The sequence below is a fragment of the Hypanus sabinus genome, chromosome 17 (genome assembly GCF_030144855.1).
Source record: "Hypanus sabinus isolate sHypSab1 chromosome 17, sHypSab1.hap1, whole genome shotgun sequence".
Classification (NCBI taxonomy): domain Eukaryota; kingdom Metazoa; phylum Chordata; class Chondrichthyes; order Myliobatiformes; family Dasyatidae; genus Hypanus; species Hypanus sabinus.
Genome location: NC_082722.1, coordinates 6,158,072 through 6,177,861, shown reverse-complemented (window position 1 = coordinate 6,177,861; position 19,790 = coordinate 6,158,072). Strand labels below are relative to the sequence as shown.

Below are 19,790 nucleotides of genomic sequence, written 5' to 3'. Positions count from 1 at the left end.
AAATGGTGAAATCAGTATTTATGAGAAGGACAATTGTTTGTGTGTTATTCGTTTAGGCTGATAATGTTTGTCTATTTTTGTGACTTAGATGTTATGAGTAATTAATGAGGAAACCAGGTAAAAGCAAAGGGTTCACAATGTTTTCTTGCAACTGTATGTATATTAAATAGTTAAGTAAGTAGTACAAAAACAGAAATAAAATCTAGTGAGTAAGTATTCATGGATTTGGTGTCCGTTTAGAAATTGGATAGCCGAGGGGAGAAAGCTGTTTCTGAATCGCTGAGTGTGTGCCTTCAGGCATCTGTACCTCCTCTCTGATGGTAACAATGGGAAGAGGGAATGTTCTGGGTGGTGTGGGGGGGGGGGGGTGTCCTTAAGCTTCCTGAAGATGTCTTGGATACTACGGAGGTTAGTACCCATGACGGAGCGGACTTATTTTACAACTTTCTGCAACTTATCTTACTCTTGTGCAGTAGCCCTTCCCCCCCACCATTCCAGATGGTGATGCAGCCAGTCAGAATGTTCTCCATGGTATATCTGTACAAGTTTTTTAGTGTTTTAGGTGAGAAACCGAATCTCCTCAAATACAAATAGCAAACACCAGAGGGCATATGTACAAAGTTAAGGGAGGGAAGACATCAGGGGTAAGTTTTTTACACAGAGGGTTGTGGGTGCCTGGAATGACTTGCCAGGAATGGTGGTGGAAGCTAAAACATCAGGGGTATTTAAGAGCCTCTTGGACAGGCATATGGATGAAAGAAAAATAGAGAGTTACAGGGTAGTGTGGGTTTAGTACTTTTTTAAAGGATTATATGGGTCGGCACAACATGGAGGGCTGAAGGGCCTGTACTGTGCCGTCGTGTTCTAGTGTTCCTAATGAAATATAGCCGCTGTCTTGCCTTTTTTACAGCTGCATCAATGTGTTGCGACCAGGTTAGATCATCAGAAATATTGACACCCAGGAACTTGTATTTGCTCACTCTCTCCGTTTCTGATCCCGCTATGAGGATTGGTCTATGTTCCCTCGTCCTACCCTTCCTGGAGTCCACAATCAGCTCTTTGGTCTTGCTGACATTGAGTGCAAGGTTGTTGCTGTGACACCACTCCACTAACTGGTATATCTCACTCCTGTACAGCCTGCCTTCGCCATCTGAGACTCTGCCAACAATGGCTGTATCATCGTTTATAGATGGCATTTGAGCAATGCCCAGCCACACAGAGAGAATAGAGCAGTGGGATAACAGCACATATTGTGGTGCACCAGTGAGGTAGAGAAATTTAGCAATCCACACAGGTTGTGATCTACTGGTTAGAAAGTCAGGTTTCCGGTTGCAGAGGGAGGTTCAAAAGCTCAGGTTCTGTAGCTTATAGATCAGGACTGTAGGAATGATGGTGTTAAACACTGAACTGTAGTCAATAAACCGTATTCAGTCCTAGGTATTTGTATTGTCCAGGTGATCCAAGGCCTTTGAGATCGCATCTGCCATAAACCTATCGTGGCAATAGGAAAATTGCAGTGGATCCAGGTCCTTACAGAGAACAGTGTTGATTCCAGCCTTGGCCAACCTCTCAAAGCATTTCATCACCGTGGCTACAAGTGCTACTGGATGACAGTCATTGAGGCAGCTCAGACTGCTCTTCTGGGCAGTGGTATAACTGTTGCCCTTTTGAAGCAGGTGAGAGCTTCCAGCTATAGCAATGAGAGGTTGAAGATGTCTTTGAATACTCCCGCCAGTTGGTTGGCACAGGTTTTCAGAGCCTTACCAGTACTCTATCAGGGCCTGTCACCTTATGAGGGAGCACCCTCCTAAAAGACAGCCTGACGTCAGCCTGTGAGGCAGATATCACTGGGTCACCGGATGCTGCAGGGATTCTCATTGTTGTAGTTTAATTCTCCCTTGCAAAGTGAACATAAAAGGCATGATTAAGTTGCTGAAGGATTGTGTCCCCGGCTGTGCAAACCATGTGAGCTGTGGACAGCTGTTTGCATTGAAGTCTCAGGATTATAGGTCTACTGTGGTATCACTAATTACTTGGGCTTTCAGGATGTGAATAACTAGTCTCTGGACTCGGGTTTGTTTTTTTGTTTGCTTCTGTGAGGGAAGGCATCTGACATTCTCTGATCTATTAGCGTAACCTAAAAGGAAACTACACTGAGTAAACCAACAGTCCCCACACATAGCACAGGAGATACAACATTTTTAAGAATTAATTTAAAGTATGATATTTTGACTTGCCTCTTAAACCTTGCTGCAGTCTTCCAACATTGAACTATAAAATAATTGAAAGTCTCTTGCCTCAAGTCCCATTAGCACTCTAAACACAATCCGTCTTGTTACCCAGGGAAGCATGAATCCTTAATGTTGTCAACAGTTTGTATCAGTATTGTTATCATTGTGCCACATCTTTGCCTTTTATTGATGAACTGCTATGACTAACACCTCATTTATAACATGAAATGAAGGTCGGATTTAGCTTCCTGTTGACTCCGTTGCTACTTGTCAACTCAATAAATTACAAGACGTGATGTTCAATGATCAGAGCCAGGAGCCACTAACTTGCTTTGGTTCTCTGATTGGAGACAATTTGAACCTGACTATAATTTCTGAAGAGGTGTTTTTTACCCCTTTCTTAGTGTTATCCATGGAGGCCATAGACCTGGGGCAGCATGGTAGCACTGTGGTTAGCATGCGCTTTACAGTACCTGTGACCCGGGTTTAATTCCCGCTGCTGCCTGTAAGGAGTTTGTACATTCTCCCTATGGCCACGTGTGTTTCCTCCGGGTGGTCAAGGCTGGAAAGGCTTATTCTGCACTGTATGTCAGTAAATAAATGCGAAGCAAAGCAGAACCTCATTAGACCAGAAAACTAGCAAAGAACCTTGGCTTTTACATTGTAATAACAAAGGATCAAATGCATTTGAGACCCACGCAGTAACAGGAATGGAGCAAGTTGCATTTATTTCAAGGCAATCTTTCGTTTTATATGAGATTATGTAAACCTTAATGAAAAGTTAATGACATGACTTTCATCTGTTTTCATGAGTGTTTTTATTTGATGCCCAGCTTGGCCAAACTTATGAAATGAAAGCTATGAGAAATGCTCACAGAATCTAGAATGTTATCTATTAGGATTGCTCCAGCTCATCAGAAGGGACAGGTTGGAAACAAATGAGGTATATCTATTGTTGCTCATTAATATCAGTTTATATTGTTCAGTAATAGAGATTCTACCCAGTACCAATTTTAGATCTATTGCCCCTATGGATCACATTGAAAATAGGTGAAGTTCAAATGTAGAATGATCCTTTATCAATAAGGTGTATATCTAACTAAAGTTCAGGTCCTACCATTGCAGCTCTAGAAACAAACGTAGTAAATAATTTGGAAATAATTAAAACAAACTAATCATTAGTAATACTAACCACAAAGCTGCTGGATTAAGAATGAGAGTCCACCTAATTCACTGATGTTCTTTAGTAGAGGAAGTGGTAAGAACTGTATGGCCAATTCTTGCTCCTATTTTCTATACTCTAAACCATATAATTCCCCTATTAGATATCCTGATGGTTATTCTATCTGTAAATCATTCAAACCACTTCATTGTGTTATGAATGAAGACTGGATCTGGCCTCTGCTGTAACAGAGCTCTCTCTATATTAGCACAAATATAGACATAAGTCCTGATCAGAAGGGTTTAATGGCCATCATTTATAATATGATCATGAAAATACAGCAAGGAATATCAGATAAAATTAAGAATGAATGGGAAAAAGAACTTCAATTTCCCTTACCTGCAGAGCAATGGGAGAAAATTTTACAGACAGACAGACATACTTTATTGATCCTGAGGGAAATTGGGTTTCATTACAGTCTCACCAACCAAGAATAGTGTAGAAATATAGCAATATAAAACCATAAATAATTAAATAAATAAATAGTGATAAGTAAATTATGCCAAGTGGAAATAACAGTTAGTTAACTCTTCTTCTATATGTGCCAAACATGCCCTAATACAATTCAAGGTGGTACATAGGGCCCATATGTCCAAGGACAAACTTGCTCGATTTTATTCCCATGTTAATCCAATCTGTGATAGATGTCATTCTGATGCAGCCTCTTTGACCCACATGTTTTGGTCTTGCCTTTGCTTGCAAAAATGCTTGAAAGATATTTTTGGTATCATTTCAACAGTTTTGAGTATTAATTTGCAACCTCATCCTATTACTGCAATTTTTGGCTTACCAAAGATGGATAATAGTTATTTATCCCCCTCAGCTCGGCGGATGATTGTATTTGTCAGCTAATGGCTAGAAGATCCATTCTACTGAACTGGAAATTCCCCGACTACATTTCAATGGTTTTCCCAAACTATATCTTGTCTGAGTTTAGAAAAATCAGAAGTGTCATTTTTCCCCCTTCGGTCAAATTTGAAGAAACCTGGAGACCATTTATTCAACATTTTCATATGAGTTAGACTGACCTTTCCCGAACCTTTTTCTTATCCCCTTTAGTGATTTGGGTAGAGGTGTGGAGTTATTGACACTACTGTGTATACCTGATATGATACAATAGCCCATGTCGGTTAGGTTAGCTGCTGTTGTTAGTTTTTTTTGGGGGGGGGTTGTTGTAAATACAGTATGAGTTTGGGAGGTTATTATATCTGTGTTATTAACTGTTTGTACTTGCATTCTGGCCTTATTAATTATGTACTCTCAGGCTCTCTGTATTTGTTGTTTTTTTAAGTTTTGTTCGAAAATTAATAAAAAGATTTAAAAGAAATACAGACATAATTTTGAAGTATCATCTAGTTCCTACCAATCCCTATTTTCTAAAAATGTTAATTTGTGTTTGATTTGGGGGAACTGGTACTCATCTTAGAAACATAGAAAATAGGTGCAGGAGTAGGCCATTTGGCTCTTCGAGCCTGCACCGCCATTCAGTATGATCATGGCTGATCATCCAACTCAGAACCATGTACCTGCTTTCTCTCCATACCCCCTGATCCCTTTAGCCACAAGGGCCATATCTAACATATCTAACTACTTCTTGCAGCTTCTCAGCTAGAAGTTTGATTACAAGTTTCCTGTTTTTAACACCTCTTGGGTTAGAAGTTTGGTCACAAGTTTCCTGCTTTTGCAATGAAAATTACTCTGTCTGAAAAAGAGATAACAAATCGTTGAAGAACATAATGAGAGAAGTGACATTGAACAATGAATTGTATTTGGATGAGTCCATCAAATAGAATGATATTTGTTTCTCTTACAAAAGAACTTTAGGCTAGGGTTTCATGCAGAAATTTCTTCATTTAAAATTCTGCTGTGTCTTTTTCATCCTTTGATGTTTCCCAGATGCTTCAGCCTCAATTCAAGCCTCAAGATCTGACGGACATTTTGACCAAACTCTTCCTCATTGTGCCTGGAGAAAACCCTTATGGTTCATGGAACCGTTCTCGATGTCGGCGTTGTGCAGTAGTGGGTAATTCTGGAAACTTGCACCAATCTCGTTATGGAGAGGACATCAATGCACATGAATTCATCATGAGGTAAATTCAAAACTGCTCAACTACAAAGTGTGTGTAACACACGCAAAATTCCGGAGGAACTCAGTAGGTCACGCGGCATCTCTGGAGGGGAACAAATTCCATAGCTTCTGCCATCTACAATAAGATCTTGCTACAGACCATATCTTTCCCTTACCCCTCCCCCACTTTTCACTTCCCATTTTCAATGGGGAATGCTCTCTAAGTAACTCCATTGTCCACTCCTCCTTTCGCACAGATCTCCCTCTTGACGCTTATCGCTGCAAGTAGGGAAGTGCTACTCCTGCCCCTACACGTCCTCCCTCAACACAATTCAGGGCCCCAAGCAATACTTCCAGGTGAGGCCTGTCAGGGTCATTTACTGTGTCTGATTCTCCCAGTGTGACCCATCACAGATTAAGGGACCACTTCGTTAAGCAGTTTCACCCCATCTGCCACAGATGGGTGGGATTTCCCAGTAGCTACTCATTTCAATTTGACTTCCCATTCCTATTCCAAAATGTCAGTCCATGGCCTCCTCCACTGCCACAGTGAGATTACACTCAGGTTGGAGGAGGAACACCTCAGAGTAGTCTAAAACTTGATGCCAACATTGATTTCTCTAACTTACAGTGATTTCTTCAACTCTCCTTTTCTCTTTTCCATTCTAGATCCCCCCTCACAACTTCTCTTCCCCTCACCAGGCTATCACATCACTATACAGTGTCCCTTCTCCTTTCTTTTCTCCAATGATCCACTCTCCTATCAGATTCCTTCTTCTTCAGCCCTTTACCTCTTCCACCTATCACCTCTCAATTTCTTATTTCATCCTCCCTCACCAAGTTTTTCCTATCAACTTCCATCTTGTACTCCTTTCCCTCTTTCTCCTTATTTTAGCTTCTTCCCCTTCCTTTTCATTCAGTGAGGTGGACCTCATTGTATATAGTTTATTATTATTTGCGCTATTGTTTTTGTTTGCTTTTAAATCTGTACAGAGAGAGCTCAGGGAAACCGGCATCAAATTCCCTGTATGTGTCCTCATGCTTGGTGATAATAAAGGATTCTGATTCTGATTCTTTTCAGTCCTGATTAAGACTCTAGGCCTGAAATGATGACTGTTTATTGCTCTCCATAAATGCTGTCTGACCTGCTGGGTTCCTCCACCACTTTGTATCTGTTGCTCAAGATTTCTACCATCTGCAGAATCCTTTGTGTTTGTGTGTAGGTGCATACCGCACAAGCAAATATGTTTGCAAATTTGCTCTGTGCATGTCTGCATGTATGTGTTGTGTGCACACATATGTGCACAACCATGTATGGGCATCCATTATTGAATTGACTTTGTCTTATATCCTTCACATACATGAGGAGTAAAAATCTTTACGTTATGTCTCCATCCAAATGTGCAACCATAGTAACTTATAATAAATAGAACAGTCAATGTAATATGGAGTACACTCAAATCAGTGTGAGTTCATCAGTCTGATGGCGATACAATTTTCTGCTAGTATCTCACCAAGGAGTCCATTACTCAGACTGGTCACTCGCTCACCAAAATATTTTGTTAGATTTCACTGGAGTGGTGAATCCAACATGCATCAGAACTGTGAGGTTATTTGTGGGGTGAATACAAGGTCAAATCAGATATGTATTCAGGAAACAAAGGAAGATTAGATTGGTTAAAAAAGTAGGTCAGAAATAAGAGTTTAAAAGTAATACTAAAAGCCACACACTTCTTAATCATTTAATTTCTGAATCAGTGGGGTTGACTTTAAACAGTTACAATATTTAATTATTACATTTGGCAAGTTAATGTACAGTTACACCTCATTGAACATTACAAGAAAGTTAACCACAAGATTCCACTTTCCTGAAGTCCAGCTACAGAGCACAGCAAGTTGCCCAGCACCATGCCACGGACTAGTGGTGAATTTATATGTTAACAATATTGTGGTCTATCTGGTTTGGAATGCTGCTGTTGGTAGCCCAGCTCTTAGATGCATATGGGAGGGCAGAGATCACTGATACCCAGTACAACATGTGTTTTATGTCGTGTCTGAGGTCAAGATGCACCATAGCTCAATATGGTGACTCTGCCCAGGACTGCAAGAAATTGCAGAGTTATGAACACAACCCAGTTCAAAATACCAGACAGCCTCCCTTTAATTGATTCTGTCTACATTTCCCACTGTCTTGGGAAAGCAGAAGACTTAATCAAGGACCCCTCCTGCCTGATCATTGTCTTTTCTACAATGCCCACCCCCCACCAATCAGGTGGAAGTTACAAAAACTAGAGAACACATGCCAACAGGCTCAAGGACAGCTTCCATCAATATAAGACTGGGGAACAGATCTTGTATGATGAAGATTAACCTTAGATCTCTCAGTCTACCGTGTCGTGGCCGTTGCATTTTATTTGTCTACCTCCGTTGCATTTTCTCTGTAACACCATATTCTGCATTCTATTTTTCCCTTTTGTACTGTTTCAATGTTGATATAGATGGAACAGACAGAAGGTTCTGTCAGCCTGATAGAAATACCCGCATGGTGTGTTGCAATCCCAGGTGCCAGGATACGGGATGTCTCGGATCGAGTGCAGAGTATTCTGAAGGGAGAGGCCGAACAGCCAAAAATCTTGGTACACGTTGGTACCAGTGACATGGGTAGAAAAAGGGTGGAGGTCCTGAAGAGAGAATTCAAGGAGTTAGATAGGAAGCTGAAAAGCAGGATCTCTAGGGTAGTAATCTCAGGATTGCTACCTGTGTCACGTGCTAATGAGTGCAAGAATGGCATGATCAGGCATATTAATGGATGGCTGAGAGGCTGGAGTAGGGGGCAGGGCTTCAGATTCCTGGATCACTGGGGTATCTTCTGGGGAGGTACAACCTGTACAAAAAGGACGGGTTACACCGGAATCCAAAGGGGTCCAATATCCTAGCAGGCAGGTTTAATAGAGCTGTTAGGGAGGGTTTAAACTAAATTGGCAGGGGGATGGGAACCGGAATGATAGGACTGACTGAGGAAGAGGAAAACAGAAATAAATCAAAGGTAGTGTACATCAGAGATTATAGAAAGAAGAGGCAGGAGATGAGGCATAATCACAGCCAGCGGGATGAGTTACAGGGCAATAGAGGTGTGGTGCAGTTAAAACAGAAAGAAACAAACACTGGACTGAGAGTGTTGTATTTGAATGCAGGCAGCATAAGGAATAAAATGGACGATCTTGAAATTCAGCTACAGCTTGGCAAGTATGATGTTGTGGCCTTCTCTGAAACTTGGCTAAAGGATGGCTGCCATTGGGAGCTGAATGTCCAAGGACATACGGTGTATTGGAAAGATAGGTTAGTAGGCAGAGGGGGTGGGGTGGCTCTATGTAGAAGAAATGATATTAAATCATTAGAAAAGGATGACATAGGATCAGAAGGTGTAGAGTCTCTATGGGTTGAGTTAAGAAATGACAAGTGTGAAAGGACCCTAATGGCAGTTGTACACAGGCCTCCAAACAGCAGCCAGGATGAGGATTACAAATTACAGCAGGAGACAGAAAAGGCATGTCAGAAGGGCAATGTCATGATAATCGTTGGGGATTTTAACGTGAAGGTGGATTGGGAAAACCAGGCCGGTACTGGACCTCGAGAGAGAATTTGTAGAATATCTAAGAGTTGGCTTTTTAGAACAGCTTGTTGTGAAGCCCACTAGGGGATCGGCTGTGCTGGATTGGGTGTTGTGCACTGATCCGGAGGTGATAAGAGAGCTAAAGGTTAAGGAACCCTTAGGGAACAGTGGTCACAATATGATCGAGTTCACTTTGAAGTTTGAGAAGGAGAAACTAAATTCCAATGTATTGGTATTTCAATGGAATAAAAGAAATTACAGTGGCATGAGAGGGGAACTGGCCAAGGTTGACTGGAAAGGGACACTAGCACGAAGGACAGCAGAGCAGCAGTGGCTGGCGTTTCTGTGAAAAATAAGGGAAGTGCAAGATAGATATATTCCAAATAAGAAAAAAATTTCAAATGGAAGAAGGACACTACCGTGGCTGATAGGTGAAGTCAGAGCCAAAGTAAAAGCAAAAGAGAGGGCATACAAGGAAGCCAAAGCTAGTGGGAAGATAGAGGATTGGGAGGCTTTTAAAAACTTGCAGAAGGAAACTAAGAAGGTCATTAGGAAGGGGAAGATGAATTATGAAAGGAAGATGATATCAAAGAAGATATTAAAAGCTTTTTTAAGAATATAAAGGGTAAAAGAGAATTGAGGATAGATATTGGACCAATAGAAAATGATACTGGAGATACTGTAGTGAGAGACTCAGAGATGGCAGAGGAACTGAATGCATATTTTGCATCAGTCTTCACAGTGGAAGACATCTGCAGTATACCAGACATTCAAGGCTGTCAGGGAAGTGAAGTACGTGCAGTGAAGATTACGACTGAGGAGGTACTCAGGAAGCCTAATGGTCTGAGAGTGGATAAATCTCCCGGACCTGATGGAATACACCCTTGGGTTCTGAAGGAAGTAGCTGGAGAGATTGCGGAGGCATTAACAATGATCTTTCAAAAATCAATAGATTCTGGCATTGTACCGGATGACTGGAAAATTGCAAATGTTACTCTGCTATTTAAGAAGGGTGTGAGGCAGCAGAAAGGAAACTATAGACTTGTTAGCCTGACATCAGTGGTTGGGAAGTTGTTGGAATCAGTTGTTAGGGATGAGATTACAGAGTACCTGGAGGCACATAACAAGATAGGCCAAAGCCAGCATGGTTTCCTGAAAGGAAAATCCTGACTGACTAACCTACTGCAACATTTTAAGGAAATTATAAGCAGGGTAGACAAAGGAGATGCAGTAGATGTGGGGTACTTGGATTTTCAGAAGGCCTTTGACAAGGTGTCGCACATGAGGCTGCTTAGCAAGATAAGAGCCCATGGAATTACAGGGGAGTTACTAGCATGGGTGGAGAATTGGCTGGTCGACAGAAAACAGAGAGTGGGAATAAAGGGATCCTATTCTGGCTGGCTGCCGGTTACCAGTGGAGTTCCACAGGGATCAGTGTTGGGACCGCTGCTTTTTACGATGTATGTCAATGATTTGGACTATGGAATTAATGGATTTGTGGCTAAATTTGCTGATGAGATTGGTGGTGGAGCGGGTAGCGTTGAGGAAACAGAGAGCCTGCAGAGAGACTTAGATAGTTTAGGGGAATGTGCAAAGAGGTAGCAAATGAAATACAATGTTGGAAAGTGTACAGTCATGCACTTTGATGGAAGAAATAAACAAGCAGACTATTATTTAGATAGGAAGAGAATTCAAAATGCAAAGATGCAGAAGGACTTGGGAGTCCTTGTGCAGGATACCCTAAAGGTTAACCTCCAAGTTGAGTCAGTGGTGAAAAAGACAAATGCAATGTTGGCATTCATATCTAGAGGTATAGAATATAAGAGCAGGGATGTGATGTTGAGGCTCTTTTAGGCATGTCACATCATTCACATAGCTAATTCCTGACCCATGAATATACTTAGTCAACACCTGTACTGGAAGAGAGGTAAATAGAGGAAAAGACCAAAGGATTTCAAAGATTGAGAGCTTGCTTGAAAAGTCCAGACGCCTGGTAATCAGCCACATATTGTTCCTCTGTACTTGTCTTCACCATAGTCTTGTTTCATGTGGCTTCTGGCTTCATTTCCAGGGATCTCAGTTCAGCCCCAGCCAAGATCTTAGTTGGTCCAGCTTCCAATGTTTGCACTATCTTGTGTCTCTTGGGAATTATTGGTGCATGACCACTAAAAATGGATAGGGCATATTTGGGATGGTACTGAGAACCCATGCATCAGGAGCTTGCAAAAGCTCAGCATAAACCATGGAAAGAGCACAACATCTTACAACATACCCACCAGCCCATGCCCATCTGTAGAAGAGTTTTCACTTTATCAACCACCTCAGAACCCACAACAAAAGTAGAAGCAGCTATTCTTGAAGGATTATTCCCAATGTTGGTCTTTTGTTTCTCCAGACTTGCAATTAATTTGTCTTGAACAATTCATATTTATTCTGTTTCTGCTGTTTTCCACAAAAAGATGGACATACCTCCACCAGAGTTTCTAAATATTTTCTTACTGCATGCCCATTCTTAAATTTACAGGCTTTCCCAATACCCTGACCATGAAGTATAAGTGAAAAGAGCAAGATGATGGCAGAGTGGTAGTCAGAAGTTGGCCTCACCAGCTGGAAAAGTAGATGCCAGCCAGGAAGCCTGAACAGGCTAGGAGGCAGAGGAAGCCAAGGAGCCAAACAAAGCATTTAGGTTAGGCAAGTGTAGGTAAAGCTGTGCATCTGGGGGCAGTGCTGTATGATTGTGGTAGGGATAGATGTGCCAGTCACTAGGAGCCCTTCCAATATATCACCTGTACCTTGCACTCTACAAAGTAGCTGCCTGTTATCTGGTCTCAGAGACCAACTTGAGATGGAATATGTCTTTTTCGATTATGACAGAACTTTTTAACCCTTTTTAATATTGTTCTTTGCACAAATGCTGACTGACCTGCTGAGTCTTTCCAACATTTTCATTTTCCAACGTTGGCAGTTCTTGTTTGATTTCCCCTTGATCTGAATGAACCCTATTAAGCAACAGCTTACTGTGAAATATGATTTCCAGTCACAGACTAGACTGTAAATTGATGTCAGGGTTTCCTGCTGGGATATTGTGATGTGGCATAAAGGCTAAACTGGTTGTAAGCAGTTTCAGGAATGGTGCTGCATGCTTTTTTTATATTCCTTAGAAGATTCACAAGCTTAGCCCGTGTATTGTGCTGATCAAGGAGATTTACTGAACTGAATAGATTTCATCACCAATAAACTGTGATGTTATATATCTGGCAGTAAAAGACACTTTCAGAGAGATTGTTTTAAAGAAAACCCATCTTTGCTGTAACCTCAGATTGCCTGAAAGCAGATGTCACAGCCAATTGTGAAGCATGTCTACTATTGAAATGAAGCAAGTGCCACTGCTAATTTGTGCACAGACCACAATGAGACATTGACCAGAAAATTCACTTTAATGTGTTCCTTCAGTGGAAAGATACATGTTGACCAGAATGCAGAGAGATTTTCCCCACTCTTTGAAATAGAGTCATGTGATCTACAAAAGAACATTGATCCTATTTCTGGCGTCACTTGCATGCCAGGTAAATGTACCTTGAATATACATAAAATTTCTTAGTAATTGCACTATCGAGAAACTTAAAAAATAAACATTTTAATCTGTTTCAATTCTGTTGAAGTGGTAAGAGGCAGACTGGAAGTATTTTGAGGGGATTTGTTTTAAACCAGCCCAAGGTTATAAATAATTTAACAACAATTTTTTTTATAATGTTCACTTTAGAAGTTGATTGAGTCAAAGGCCAGCTTAAGGTTACAATCCAAGGTGCTGTTGAGCTAGTGATTGTTTGGTTTAGATCAAAGGCAATCAAGCCATCATTCTGTTTATGAAAATAATTGGCCCAGACTGAGCTGCTAAACAAAGGCCAGATTTAGCATTCTGGAGGGATTAGATTAGATCTAGTGATCTGCTGCAATTGGAGTACACATGAAAGTACCTCAGAAAGATCTGTTTTCAGATAGGCTGAATAGGTTCAGGTTCATGACTATGTCGAATTCAAACATCAGTTTAGGGTGGATAAAAGTCAGTCAATACTTAAGGTTTTGACTGACAATAAGGATCTGTAGCTGGGAATTGTATGAATAGTGATGTAGTTGCTCTGCTGGCCAATCTCTAACACCCTCTGTCATTTGCTTTTCTGCACTCAGTAGTGGTGAATTGCCATTTGAGTGACAGCCGGTACCTGCAGAATTTTGCAAGAAAGAGAAAGAGCAGAAGAATGACAGTGAGAGAAATGCACTCAGTGGCACTGCATTGGGTATCTCCTGTACACCTGATATTAATGCAGTTGTCTAATCAGCCAATCATACGACAGCAACTCAATGAATTAAAAACATTGACATGGTCTAGAGGCTCAGTCGTTTTCAAACCATACATCATAGTGGTCTAAGTGACTTTGTGGAGTGATTATTGGTGCCAGACGGGGTGGTTTGAGTATCTCAGAAACTGCTGATCACCTGGAACGTTCACTCACAACCGTCTGTAGAGTTTACAGAGAATGATGCGAAAAACAGAAATGACCAGACAGGTTCAAGCTGACAGGAAGGTAACATGTTAAAACAATGGTGTGAAGAAGAACATCTCTGAATGCACAACATGTCGAACCGTGAAATGGATCAGCTATAGTAGCAAAAGGCCACAAACATACACTCAGGGGCTTCTTTATTAGGTACAAGAGGCAGCCAATTGGCAACTGAGTGTATATTGGTAAATAGTTTATTATTTTCACATGTACCAAGATATAGTGAAAAGCCTTTATTTGTAGATCATTCCATACATACGTACATTGAGGCAGTACACAAGGGAAAAAAAAGTCAGAATGCAGAATATGGTGTTACAGAGAAAGTGTAGTGTTGGCAGAAAAATAAAGTGCAAGGGCTGTGATAAGATGGGTGAAAGATCAAGTGTTCACCTTTATCATATCAGAGGTCTGTTCAAGTAAGATGGGTTCTGTCCTTGAGCCTGATATTCCATGCTCTCAAGCTTTTACACTCTCTGTCAGTGGGAGGTAGGAGACGAAAAGAATGACTGGGGTGGGAGGGGACCTCGATTATACTGGCTGCTTTCTGAAGGCAGCAGCAGGTATAGGCAGAATCAGTGCAGGAAAGTCTAGTTTTCATGATAGACTGGTTTATGTTCGCAACTCATGGGAATTTCGTTTTGTCTCAGCCATACCAAGTTGTGAAGCATTTGAATGAGATGTTTTCCGTGCTGTATCTGTAAAAAGATTGCGAGGGTCATGGGAACATGCCAAATTTCCCTACACTTCTTCGGAAGTAGAGGTGCTGCTAAATGTTCTTGGCCATAGCATGCACATGGCTGGACCATGTCATTTTGGGGCTATTTCTACCAAATAACTGGAAGCTCTCAACCATCTCCATCAGCACCATTTCCTCTTGCCCTACTTCCTAAGGTCAAAGACCAGCTCTTTGGTTTTGCTGACATTGAGGGAAAGGTTGACATGACACCATGCAATTTAGACTCTTTATAATCTGTACCTAATATATCTGATACAGCCCCCATCTTTCTTTTTCAATCTTTTTATTAAGTTTCATATATATATAAAGAAAAACATAACATAATAATGAATAGGTTATGAATACAATAGACTTGAAATTACATTTATAGTAAGATAATAATATCCTATTAAAACATCAACAGAAAAAAGTACATTAATCAATCAAGTCTGTATAACTACATATGAAAAAAAAACAAAAATAATCGTCAAAAAAGAAAAAAGAATTAAAAATAAGTAAAAGGAAATGTATATTGATTAAAAAAGCACTAAACTAAACTAACATGGGCAATAGTAACTGTTTATAAGTATGTGATAGTGTCAAAAAAAACTCCGGAACTCCATACCTGAACAAGAATAAGTAAAAGGAAGGTCTGGAAAAGGTCGGATTAATTCATATGAAAATGTCGAATAAACGGTCCCCAAGTTTCTTCAAATTTGACTGATGAGTCAAAAATAGTGCTTCTGATTTTTTCTAAACTTAGATATGAAATAGTTTGGGAAAGCCACTGAGACGTGGTAGGAGGATTTACTTCTTTCCAGTTTTGTAATATAGACCTTCTGGCCATTAATGTTACAAAAGCAATCATTCGTCTAATTGAAGGGGAAAACTGAATACCATCCTCATTTGGTATACCAAAAATTGCAGTAATGAAATGAGGTTGTAAATCAATATTCCAAATAGAAGAAATGGTAACAAATATATCCTTCCAATAGTTATGTAAAGTGGGACATGACCAAAACATGTGGGTCAATGAAGCCACTTCTAGATGACACCTGTCACATTGAGGGTTAATATAAGAGTAAAATCGAGCAAGCTTATCTTTAGACATATAAGCTCTATGTATAATTTTAAATTGTATTAAAGCATGTTTAGCACATATAGAAGAGGAATTAACCATTTGTAAAATTTTTTCCCATTTATCAGTTGAAATATTATATCGAAGTTCTTTTTCCCATTCTTGTTTAATTCTATCTGATATTTCTGGTTGTATCTTCATAATCATATTATAAATAAAAGCTACTAATCCCTTCTGACAAGGGTTTAAGGTAAAAATCAAATCTGAGAAATCCACTGAAGTTGAATTGGGAAAAGATGGTAGAACTTTATGTAAGAAATTTCTGATTTGTAGATAGCTGAAAAAATTAGATTTAGGTAATTTAAATTTGTTGGAAAGTTGGTCAAAGGACATCAAAGTATCTTCAAAAAAAAGATCACGAAAACATTTTATACCTTTCCTTTTCCATATGCTAAAAGCTTGATCTGTCCAGGAAGGTTTGAAAAAAAAAATTAAGATAGGGCTATCAAGAACAAAGTTTTTCAGAGTAAAAAACTTACGAAATTGAAACCAAATTCGTAATGTATGTTTGATAACAGGATTAGATATCTGTTTATTGAATTTAACTAAATCAGCAGGAAGAAAAGAACCAAGAACAGAGAATAGAGAATATCCCTTTACCTCGTTACATTCCAAATTTACCCACTGCGGGCGCAGTGGTGAATCCAAATCTAATTTCCAATACATTAAGTTACGAATATTATTTGCCCAATAATAAAATCTAAAATTAGGTAAAGCTAAACCACCATCTTTTTTAGATTTTTGTAATTGTTTTTTACTTAACCTGGGGTTTTTATTTTGCCACACAAATGAGGAAATTTTGAATCAATGTTGTCGAAAAAAGATTTGGGAATAAAAATTGGTAAGGCTTGAAATAAGTATAAGAATTTCGGTAAAATCATCATTTTAATAGCATTAATCCGACCAATTAATGATAAGAATAAGGGAGACCATCTTGTAGTAAGTTGTTGAATTTGATGAAGCATAGGTAAAAAATTCAGTCTAAATAAATCTTTATATTTCTTGGTAATTTTTATACCTAAATAGGTAAAGTTATCAGTAACAACTTTAAATGGTATCCTGTCATTCAATAAAGTTTGTGCGTTTAAGGGAAATAATTCACTCTTATCCAAGTTTAGTTTATAACCAGAAAAGCTACCAAATTGAGCCAACAAGAATAAAATAGCGGGAATAGACCTGTCAGGATCAGAAATATATAACAGCAAGTCATCAGCATAAAGTGATAATTTGTATAACTTCTCATTACTGTTAATACCAAAAATATTAGGAGATTCACGAATAGCAATGGCTAAAGGTTCTAATGCGATATTAAATAATAAAGGACTTAAGGGACAACCTTGTCTCGTACCACGAGATCATTGAAAAAAAGAGGATCTATAATTATTTGTAAGAACAGAAGCAACAGGTTTATAATATATTAATTTAATCCATGATATGAAGTTGGGACTAAAATTAAAATTTCTCAATGTATTAAATAAGTATGTCCATTCAACTCTATCAAAAGCTTTTTCAGCATCTAATGAGATAACACATTCTGGGATTGTGGGTGATGAAGTATAAATTATATTAATCAATTTTCTAACATTAAAAAAGGAATACCGATTCCTAATAAAACCAGTTTGATCTACTGAAATAATCTGTGATAGTACCTTTTCTAATTTAATGGCTAAAATTTTTGTAAGAATCTTAGAATCTACATTTAATAATGATATAGGGCGATAAGATGCACATCTTTATCTTTTTTAAGAATTAGAGAGATAGTAGCTTCATAAAAAGATTGAGGTAATCTCTTCTTAGCAAACGCATCATTAAAGATTTCACATAACCAAGGGGAAAGCAAAGAAGAAAAAGTTTTTAAAAATTCTACAATATAACCATCAGGGCCAGGAGCTTTCCCTGAATTCATTGATGAGATAGCCTCTCCTATTTCGGCCACAGAGATAGGAGTATCTAACAGGCTATGGTCTTCATCTATCAGTTTAGGAATATTCAAATTGTTAAAAAAATTATCCATCTTGGACAGGTCACCATCAAATTCTGATTGATATAAAGATTTATAAAAATCTTGAAAAGTATTATTGATTTCTTTATGATCAGTAGTTAAATTACCGTCTTGTTTACGAATTTTAATAATTTGTCGATACAGCCCCCATCAAACTTCTGTTTTTCTTTACTGGCAAAGTCCTCAGACAGCCTTGTCTCACATTTTAGATCTCTTTTCTAAACCATTGCCGTTTTCTAGTTCTCTCTTGTTCTTCACAAAACCTACCATTGGATATCTTCAGTCTCCTCCTCAACCTTCCTTTGAAGCTTAGTTGTTCTGTCTGCTTTGTGAAGCACTTAGGGGCACTTTTGGGAGATTCTACATTGGTATGCCTGTCTCAGACTCACGAAGACTAGTGTGTCATCAGGGGCACTGCGAAGTATATACATTTTGAAAGAACCCAATGTGAAGCTTGCCTGTTGACCGGTAACCTGTCTTTTAGGGGCCTTGCCCTTTTCAAATGATCTGCTCTTTGTCTACCCAAGAATAGGGTTCTCAGGGTGAGTAAGTATTTCAAGTGTAGTGGAAAATATTCAGGGTGAGTGAGTAATGAAGACTTTCACGGGATCGGAAATAACTCAGGAAGTGCAGGAACATTGACTGGCTACATTGCAGTCCTCAAATGGAAAACCCTACAAAAAGTAGTGGATCCACCCCAGTCCTTCAAGGGTAAAGCCCTCCACAGCATTGAATGCACTGATACAAAACACTGTTCCAGGGATGCTCACCACCCAGGACATGCTCTCTGCTCACTGCTGCCATCAGGAAGAAGGTACAGGAGCTTCAGGACTCACACCACAAGGTTCAGGAACAGTTATTACCCCTCAACCAAAGGGGTTAACTTCACTTAACTTCACTTGCCCCATCGCTGAATGTTTTCACAACCTATGGACTCACTTTCAAGGACTCAAGTTGTCAAATTTATTGTCATTTAACTGTATACATGTATATGTCATAATATATGACTGGACTTAACTAGAATGTATATAATCATATAATCTACATAGAAATGAGATCTTTCTCCGAACCAGGGTGTAAAGCACAGTAGTGCGCATAACATACATAACACATGATAACTTGTGAAGGTAAGGATAAAATCTACAGATAAATCACACATAAATGACAAACTAATGTGCGTAAATAATAAATATTGTAGGGTACAGAACAGATTAACCAGTGACACTTTGAATACGATGCGGCAAGGAGTTCAGAAGCCTGATGGCCTGAAGGAAGTAACTGTTTCTCATCCTGACTGTTCTTGTTTTATGCATCAAAGTCTCCTGCCTGACAGTAGAAAGTCAAAGAGGATGCTGGATGGATGGATGGGATCCTTAATAATACTGAGGGTCTCTTCATCTCGTGTTTTCAATATTTATTGCTTATTTATTAGTATTATTTCTTTTGTACTTGCAGTTTGTTGTCTTTTGCACACTGGTTGATCACCCATGGTAGTGTGGTCTTTCATTGATTCTGTTATGGTTATTATTTTATGGATGTATTGAGTATGCCCACAAGAAAATGAATTTCAGGGTCGTATACGATGATGTATGTACTTTGATAATAAATTTACTTTGAACTTTGAGTTTTGAAAAGGTATGGGGGCAGGAGGGTTCAAGGATGTACAAAAGGGTAGCAGAAATAGTTTAGAGATGGATTAAGTATTTTAAGAGTGAGGAGTAATGTTTGTTCAACACTATCTTATTGGAAATTCACAGGATTAGTACTGCACCTTATTCATTATCACAGAGAATCCATTCATCCCATTGGGTCTGTGCTAACTCCCAGCAAAGTAATCCCATCAATTCTATTCCTCGTCAAATGCCCATCAACTCTACACTTGCCTACATTAAGGGGGCTTTACAACAGTCAAATAATCTACCAGCGCTCTTTGGGGATCTGTGGAAAGCCACAGAGTCACAGGAAAAAGATGTAAACTCCGCAGATTCAGAGTCAGGGATCAGAGTTAAACCTGAGGCCTGGAGCTGTGGGGCAGCAGCACCACTCCTGTGGGGATTACAATCTTTTCTAGAAGGATTAAAGATGAGTTAAGAAGATTTATGAAAATTGTCGTCAGCCTGAGAGACTGAATAATCTGTCTTTTTATAAAATAGGTTTTAATAAAACATGAATGTTGTTTTATCAAGTAATTATAAAATGGTATGAATATATATAAGAGGGCTGTGTGTTTACAAGCTCA

General features: G+C 39.3%; 1 protein-coding gene across 2 annotated transcripts in view; it reads left to right on the top strand.

Moving 5' to 3' along the window:
• Positions 1-19,790, top strand: part of st3gal2 (ST3 beta-galactoside alpha-2,3-sialyltransferase 2) — a 285,788-nt gene that overhangs the window by 172,367 nt on the left and 93,631 nt on the right. For both annotated transcript variants that reach the window (XM_059992501.1, XM_059992502.1), the window contains exon 3: positions 5,350-5,543. In XM_059992501.1, coding sequence (XP_059848484.1) covers positions 5,350-5,543 — 194 coding nt within the window. The remainder of the gene's footprint in view (positions 1-5,349; positions 5,544-19,790) is intronic.